The sequence below is a fragment of the Oryx dammah genome, unplaced genomic scaffold (genome assembly GCF_014754425.2).
Source record: "Oryx dammah isolate SB20612 unplaced genomic scaffold, SCBI_Odam_1.1 HiC_scaffold_28, whole genome shotgun sequence".
In the NCBI taxonomy this organism is placed as follows: domain Eukaryota; kingdom Metazoa; phylum Chordata; class Mammalia; order Artiodactyla; family Bovidae; genus Oryx; species Oryx dammah.
The window spans coordinates 2,233,869-2,243,363 of NW_024070212.1; the positions used below are offsets into that span (position 1 = coordinate 2,233,869).

Here is a 9,495-nt window from a genome sequence, read left to right on the forward strand (position 1 = left end):
CAGCATCAGCGTCTTTTCTAAAGAGTCAGCTCTTTGCATCAGGTGGCCAATATAGTGGAGTTTCAGCTTCAGCATCAGTTCTTCCAATGAATATTCAGCACTGATTTCCTTTAGGATTGACTGGATTGATCCTCTTGCTGTCCAAAGGACTCTCAAGAGCCTTCTCCAACACCACAGTTCAAAACATCAATTCTTTGGTGCTCAGCCTTCCTTATGGGCCAACTCTCACATCTGTACATGACTACTGGAAAAATCATAGCTTTGACTATAAGGATCTTTGTTGGCAAAGTAATGCCTCTGCTTTTTAATATTCTGTCTACATTGGTCATAGCTTTTCTTCAAAGAAGCAGTAGTTGAAGGATAAGTTAGTGCTGTAGTCCTTGCATTCTTATTTCCCAGATATGAAAAAATGTCATTAGAAGTATATAGTATATAGAAGTATAAGCATATTCAAACTTACCTCATATCTCCACAGCCCTCCAATGTCATTGCTTTCTTCAAAACAGATGGGTTCCAGTCCTTCCTCCAGACAGACCTTAATGGCACCTAATCCACTGACTCCAGCACCAATCACCATAATTCTTTTTCCTTGCATCATGTCTTGTATCAGGAAACAGCATAAAATCAGACTTTTATTTCCATATATTTTTTTCTATCACATAAAGTTAGTTTTTCTCTAAAATTGCTAGTAAATGCATTGAAAGTATATCTTGTTCAAAGCAGATATGCCTTTCAAAGGAGCATCCAGTGCCAGAAAATCTTAGTTCTCTCAGGCTTTCTTGTTTTCAGGTACAAAGGGAAAAAAAAAATTTTTTTAACCGGTTTGATTCCTAAAATTTTTCTGATCATATGAGCTCACATTTTTATGTTTCTTTTTTGATAGTTTCCTTATACTTAATACATTTGCACTCACACACTCTCAAAAACCTCTTCATTCATAGATTTGGCCCATACTTTTCTTCCTTTCCATTATGGTTTATTACATAATTAAAATACTTCCCACTGCTATATAATAAGATCATGTTGTTTATGTACTCTATATATAATAGTTTGCACCCGTTAGTTCCAAACTCCCAAACCAATTCTTTCCTGCCTGGCCCTCCCTTTGGTGACCGCGAATCTTTTCTCCATGTCTCTGGGTCTGTTTCTGTTTCACAGATAAGATCACTTGTGTCATATTTGTGTCACATATAAGTTATACTTTGGTATTTTTCTTGCTTTTTCTGAATTACTTCAGTTAGTATGGTAATCTCTATATCCAGTCATTTAGCTTCAGATGGCATGTGTCATTCTACTTTATGGCCAAGTAATATTCCCCTATATAAATATACTACATCTTTATCCATTTATCTGTTGATGGACATTTAGGTTGCTTCCATATTCTGGCTACTGCATACATTGCTTCTATAAACATAAGGGTGTATGTATCTTTTTGAATTATATTACAAACAGCCTTTTAATTCCTTCCACTACTACTATCTGCTTATAGAAACATTTATGTAGGGTACTTTGGCACATTTTACCTTTATTTAAGCTAGAGAATCCCTATTTTTGCCTCATGATAGAGTTTGAAGTGGTGAAAAAAATAAAACCCCAACAGATTTCATCATAAAATTATCATTCATAACACTTTTCTTGGGGTAGAGTGTGAACTATGTAAAAGTTAGGCATCTTCAGAAAAGTAGTCTGATTGCCTTTACACCAGAGATTAATATTCTGCCATTCATTCATTCAATAGATATCAATTGGATGCCTAGTATATACCAGACACTACTTTAGTGGGCAGATATAGCATTGAACAGATCAGGCACAGTTCTTTAAAAGCATTCTAATGAGGTAGAGACCAAACAATTAGGCAAATAAGTAGTAAGATGATACATTCTATGTAGAAAAATTAAGGAGCATACAGTCTATAGGAAATAGAGGAGCCAGGGTATTATTTCATACAGGATGGTCAGAGAAGGACTCAAGAATGACATTTAAGCAGGAGTAAAGAAACAAGACAAAAGTAAAGAAGCTGGGAATCAACCTTCTGGACTTCAGACTATACTTCAAAACTACAGTCATCAAGGCAGTATGGTACTGGTGCAAAGATAGAAATATAAATCAGTTCAGTTCAGTTCAGTTCAGTCGCTCAGTCGTGTCTGACTCTGTGACCCCATGAATTGCAACATGCCAGGCCTCCCTGTCCATCACCAACTCCTGGAGTTCACCCAGACTCATGTCCTTCGAATCCGTGATGCCATCCAGCCCTCTCATCCTCGGTCATCCCCTTCTCCTCCTGCCCTGAATCCCTCCCAGCATCTAAGTCTTTTCCAATGAGTCAAGGAGCATGAGGTGGCCAAAGTACTGGAGTTTCAGCTTTAGCATCATTCCTTCCAAAGAAATCCCAGGGCTGATCTGCTTCAGAATGGACTGGTTGGATCTCCTTGCAGTCCAAGGGACTCTCAACAGTCTTCTCCAACACCACACTTCAAAAGCATCAATTCTTCGGCACTCAGCCTTCTTCATAGTCCAACTCTCACATCCATACATGACCACTGGAAAAACCATAGCCTTGACTAGACGGACCTTAGTCGGCAAAGTAATGTCTCTGCTTTTGAATATGCTATCTAGGTTGGTCATAACTTTTCTTCAAAGGAGTAAACGTCTTTTAATTTCATGGCTGCAATCACCATCTGCAGTGATTTTGGAGCCCCCCAAAATAAAGTCTGACACTGTTTCCACTCTTTCCTCATCTATTTCCCAAGAAGTGATGGGACCAGATGCCATGATCTTCGTTTTCTGAATGTTGAGCTTTAAGCTAACTTTTCACTCTCCTCTTTCACTTTCATCAAGAGGCTTTTTAGTTCCTCTTCACTTTCTGCCATAAGGGTGGTGTCATCTGCATTTCTGAGGTTATTGATATTCCTCCTGGCCATCTTGATTCTAGCTTGTGTTTCTTCCAGTCCAGTGTTTCTCATGATGTACTCTGCATATAAATTAAATAAGCAGGGTGACAATATACAGCCTTGATGTACTCCTTTTCCTATTTGGAACCAGTCTGTTGTTCCATGTCCAGTTCTAACTGCTGCTTCCTGACCTGCATATAGGTTTCTCAAGAGGCAGGTCAGGTGGTCTGGTATTCCCATCTCTTTCAGAATTTTCCACAGTTTATTGTGATCCACACAGTCAAAAGCTTTGGTATAGTCAATAAAGCAGAAATAGATGTTTTTCTGGAACTCTTTTGCCTTTTCATGATCCAGCGGATGTTGGCAATTTGATCTCTGGTTCCTCTGCCTTTTCTAAAACAGCTTGAAATATAGATCAATGGAACAAAATAGAAAGTCCAGAAATAAATCCATGCACCTATGGACACCTTATCTTTGACAAAGGAGGCAAAAATATACAATGGAGAAAAGACAGTCTCTTCAACAAGCGGTGCTGAGGAAACTGTTCAACTACCTGTAAAAGAGTGAATCTAGAACATTTTTAAACATCATATATAAAAATAAACTTAAAATGAATTAAAGATCTGAATGTAAGACCAGACACTATAAAACTCTTAGAGGAAAACATAGGCATAACACTCTCTGATTTAAATCACAGCAAGATCCTCTATGACCCACCTCCCAAAGTAATGGAGATAAAACAGAAATAAACAAATGGGACCTAATTAAATTTAAAAGCTTTTGCACAACAAGAAAACTATAAGCAAGGTGAAAAGACAGCCCTCAGAATGGGAGAAAAACAACAGCAAATAAAACAACAGACAATAATTAATTTCCAAAATATACAAGCAACCCATGCAGCTCAATACCAGAAAAAAGAAACAACCCAATCAAAAAGTTGGTAAAAGACCTAAACAAACATTTCTCCAAAGACATTTGGATGGATAATAAACACATGAAAAGATGCTCAACACCATTTATTATTAGAGAAAAGCAAATCAAAACCACAATGAGGCATCATCTTACATCAGTCAGAGGGCCATCATCAAAAAGTCTACAAACAATAAATGCTGGAGTGAGCATGAAGGAAAGGGAACCCTCTTACACTGTTGGTGGGAATGAAAACTGGTACAGCCACTATGGAGAACAGTGTAGAGATTCCTTAAAAAACATGTGACCCAGTAACCCCACTCATGGGCATATACTCCAAAGGAAACCAGAACTGAAAGAGGCACCTGTACTCCAATGTTCACTGCAACACAGTTTACAATAGCTAGGACATGGAAGCAACCTAGATGTCCATTGGCAGAGAATGGATAAGGAAGTTGTTGTACATATACACAATGGAATATTACTCAGCTATAAAAAGGAACACATTTGAGGCAGTTCTAATGAGCTGGATGAACCTACAGCCTATTATACAGAATGAAGGAAGTCAGAAAGAGAAAGACAAATACTGTATATTAATGCATATATATGGAATCTAGAAGGATGATACTAATGATGATACATACAGGGCAGCAAAGGAGACACAGAGGTAAAGAACAGACTTTTGGACTCAGTGGGAGAAGATGAGAGCAGGATAGTTTGAGAAAATAGCACTGAAACTATATATTACCATATGTAAAGTAGATGAACAGTGCAAATTCAATGCATGAAACAGGGCACCCAAAGCTGGTGGTTTGTGACAACCTAGAGGGAAAGGATGAGACAAGAGGGGAGGAAGGGGTAGGATATGGGAGGGGGATTTCAGGATGGGGGTTACACATGTATACATATGGCCAATTCATGCTGCTTTATGCCCAAAACCATCACAATATTATAATGTAATTATCCTCCAATTAAATTATTTTTAAAAAGAACCAAGACATGTGATATCTGAGAAAGAATTCCAAGCAGAGATTATGAGACAGACACTTGGACTTTTTGAAGAAGGAAGGAAAGCCTTATGACTAATACCAAAAGGATATAAGGGGTATAATGAGGTTGGACAGGGAGTATTAGTTACAAGTATCAGAGGTAGTACCAGTATCAGAGGTCAGATTGGACAGAGTACTTTTTCAAAGGATGGAGCAAAGAATATATTTGGTATTCAGAAATGCAACTTACCTGTAAGTACCTCTGATGACACTGCTTCTCTTTCCACTCTCTATTCAACAACATAATGTTTTATCCTCTACCACTTAACAGAACCACAAAGTAATAGTGTTTTCTCAAGGGATGTCTCCTTAACTTATGATGTGGTGATTTCTTCCCCGTATCTCTGCTCTCTACTCTGAATTGAAGGAGAAACTGAGTGGTGTTCTGTAATTTATAAGTTTCAATTATAGTGACTTAGAGTAGCTATTAAAATATGATTATTTTTCTATTTAGAGTTCCTTGGTAAGTTCTTTTAATTTAAGCAAACACGTATGTAGGTCAGGAAGCAACAGTTAGAACTGGACCTGGAACAACAGACTGGTTCCAAATAGGAAAAGGAGTACATCAAGGCTGTGTATTGTAACCCTGCTTATTTAACTTATATGCAGAGTACATCATGAGAAACCCTGGGCTGGAGGAACCACAAGCTGGAATCAAGATTTCCGGGAGAAATATCAATAACCTCATATGCAGATGACACCACTCTTGTGGCAGAAAGTGAAGAAGAGCTAAAGAGCCTCTTGATGAAAGTGAAAGAGGAGAGTGAAGAAGTTGGCTTAAAGCTCAACATTCAGAAAACTAAGATCATGGCATCTGCTCCCATCACTTCATGGGAAATAGACGGGGAAACAGTGGAAACACTGGCTGCCTTTGTTTTTTGGGGGGCTCTAAAATCACTGCAGATTGTGATTGCAGCCATGAAATTAAAATACACTTAGTCCTTGGAAGGAAAGTTATGACCAAGCTAGACAGCATATTAAAAAGCAGAGGCATTACTTTGTCAACAAAGGTCCATCTAGTCAAGGCTATGGTTTTTCCAGTAGTCATGTATGGATGTGAGAGTTGGGCTATAAAGAAAGCTGAGCACTGAAGAATTGATGCTTTTGAACTGTGGTGTTGGAGAAGACTCTTGAGAGTCCCTTGGACTGCAAGGACATCCAACCAGTCCATCCTAAAGGAGATCAGTCTTGGGTGTTCATTGGAAGGACTGATGTTGAAGCTGAAACTCCAATACTTTGGTCACCTGATGCTAGCTGACTCATTTGAAAAGACCCTGATGCTAGGAAAGGTTGAGGGCAGGAGGAGAAGGGGACAATGGAGGATGAGATGGTTAGATGGCATCACCAACTCAATGGACATGGGTTTGGGTAGATTCCGGCAGTTGGTGATGAACAGGGAGGTCTGGCGTGCTGGAGTTCATGGGGTCGCCAAGAGTCGGACACGATTGAGCGACTGAACTGAACTGAATTGAATCCTATACCACTGATGTTTTGCTACTCCTTGCAAATGTATCCAGAGGAAATGAGTTTACCCAATGACAACAGCAATGACTAAATAATCCCTCTGAGTACTACAGTTAATGCATAGCATAGGTATTCCAAGTACTTAGCAGAATTATAGAGTCATCCAACACCCTGGACCACACAATAGCAGAACAAACCTACATTAGCAAGAAAAATGAATCACAGAAATACATGGAGAAAGAGCACAGAAATACATGGAGAAAGAGCATTGCACTTACTAACTTGAAAATTAGACCCAAATATTTACTGTCCAGTTTTAAATGCCAAAGCTACTTTGCTTTCACTAAGATATATACATTTTTTGGAAAAATTACCTTTCAAATGTCAAAAATGTCTACTCAGATACTTTTCTTGAGGGTATTTAGATTTCTTGGCTGTTGAATGAAAAGCTATTAGCTCATAGGATTTTTGTTTAGTATGTAATAGGTGTGTCTTTGATCATTCATATCCCTTCAATCCTCCAGGAGCTCCATTTAAATTCTAGTTTCTAATCATGTCTGTCCATTTATCCTCTCATCTGAAATAAATCCAGATAAAATGTCAGTGAGCCAAATCCCTCTCCAAATCTCTCTCCATATATGCAGCTCACCCACTTCTGTCCCACTGGAAATGGTAATAACTTGCTCTTGATAAATGCTCGATCTATTTTCCTCTTCTCTTGTGAACATTCTATACTAATTAGTTAGCCCTTTTCTTTCTATTGCATATATAAAACACAAGCATATTCCTCTAATCATTCAACAATATGGCATAAAATAAAAAATTTGAAATACCTGTTAAATTCCAAGGTCTTTGAGGAAATCCAGGTCATAAAACTAACCTGCAGCAAGAGGAAAAATAAAAGCAGATTTGCTCTTGAAGTCTCCAGGTGCTGAGGTAAGAAATGGGATCCAGAATGCTTCTGTCCTAAGGAGAGCACTGGCTTCTTCTTTGCTCTTTTCTATGCTGAGGTAGCCCACCAAGGTGTTTTTATAAGATGGCTAATTTGCAAAACCCCTCCCCATGTCTCTCTCATTTTAACCTGGCTTTTAAAATCAGGGCTCTTGTAAAGAAACTGACACATCATCAAATTTGTCTAAACAGTAATTGTGTTAGCCTCACAAAGTCTAATTAAATCAAAGAGATGATGAAGCCTGGATGAGCAGCTCGGAAATTGATCTATAGTGAAACTTGAAAAACATGGGGTAACATTTTGTCTCCTGGATGACAAAAATGAATGCAAATGCACTGCAGCCCAAAGCTAGAATAGGGAGTAGGCGCTGTTAACCAAATCCATCCTCTGACATAGTTAACAGTTTGCATTTTTATGACTATTTCTTTATGGTAATTTCCTACTGCAATGGCTGTGTCTAAAGGCATTTGAGGAACAATTTTTCAGATCTTCAACAGATCATCTCTTAGAAAGATTAAACAGTTCCATTATGATTAAAAATGTTTGAAGATATCTTTACCTTCTCCTTGCTAATTATAAAATATTCCATTTTCTTAATGGAATCTGCAATTCTCTGAACATCAACAAGTCTATGCTCTATATTTTTGGTCCCTATGTGTTTCTTCTTTGGTAAATTTGATGAATATAATTTCTACATTACCATTTTTTATCCCAAACATTTTCAAATATTTTCTCTCATTTTATCATTAGTTTTTAAAAATTACATAGATTTTTTTCTTCCATTTTGATCGAGTGATACATATTTTTTTCTCTAATTGTTGGTGGCTATTTGTCATAGTTTTCTGTATCTCAAGATTTGTGAAATTATTCATATATATTAACTTTTTTCTTATGGTTTTATACTGTTACTTGTCTTTGGTATTTCCAGAATTCAATTTTGACATAGTGTAAGTCAATGCTTCAACTTGATTCTTTTCTTCAATAGTTCGCTGGGTGACTTTGACCATTTTATTGAACAAATCCTTTCTCTATCATACTGGAAATGCCACCTTTATAAAATATGCAATACCTATACTTTTGGGTTTATTTCCTGCTCCAAGAATGCTTCTTTACATTCAGATATAAAAATCACACTGTTTAGTTATTGTTGTTTTAAAGGATATTGTATTTTGCAGCCTCCAACTGTTAACTCTTCTGTTTTGATACTTTCTTCACTTTCTATCATTTATATGTCTCAGTGAAACAAATCAGTTATTCATAGTTACAGCAGAATAACTTTATTAAACTCATCAGCTAATTATGGGATAATTGGCATCTTTATATTATGGAAATGTATTCACTTTTTTTTTCCTATTGTAAACTTCTCTTTATACAATGAGTCACAAATTTTATTGTTGATTTCTAGTTGTGTATCTGATTTTATCAGCAATGCTAATTTTTCCATTGTAATTTTAAACTTACTTCTGGCATATTAGTTAATAGCTGTGTACATATATCAGTTACTTATATATTATACAGAAAACTGTATATATATATCATTTTTTAATAATTTACACATGCACATATGATTTCAATCATTTGACCAGCCCATTTTAAGTATTTCATAGATTCTTATGTCAGTCTACATTAAATAAAGAATCAAAACAATAATACAATTTAGTTTCTCCCTTTCTGTTAAGTATCCCTCTTATTTACTGAGTTGTCTACAATTTTCAGGGCAGTAATGCTTGCTCTTGGTCTGAGGAACATACAACTTATAAGGAAATAAATAATTTTTCTCTTCATAAATGGTTCTGTGTGGGTATATGAGTGCATCCCTTGTGTCTGTGTGTTTAATCAGGAAACAATATTGATTTTATTGGATGGATTCCTGAATCTATTAAAATAATCATATACTTTTTAAATTTTTATCTATTGCTGTAATGGACTATATTAATAGATTTCTCCATTTGAATAATATTTGCATCCAACATTAAATCTTTCTTAGTCTTGATATATGAGTATTCAATAATGTTGTATTCTATTTCTTAGAACTTTTAAAACAGTTTTTGCATTTAAAATTTTATATAAGATTGTTCTACTGCTACTTTCTTTTTGCTGTCTTTGTCAAGGCTATGCTATCTTTGTTATCAGGGATATGAAAAGTTTTCATATTTACTTTATACTTTGGACAGTTAACATGGTATGATAATTATCTATTACATCGAAGGCCAACATCCTTCAATATAGG

The 9,495-nt window shown here is 36.4% G+C and overlaps 1 protein-coding gene across 1 annotated transcript in view; it reads right to left on the reverse strand.

The window, feature by feature from the left end:
- The window catches only part of LOC120855493 (flavin-containing monooxygenase 5-like), a 28,140-nt gene extending 26,727 nt beyond the window's left edge, over positions 1-1,413 (reverse strand). Inside the window, exon 1 of the mRNA XM_040229967.1 lies at positions 461-1,413. Coding sequence (XP_040085901.1) covers positions 461-598 — 138 coding nt within the window. The 5' untranslated portion in view covers positions 599-1,413. The remainder of the gene's footprint in view (positions 1-460) is intronic.
- Positions 1,414-9,495: the final 8,082 nt, after the last annotated feature.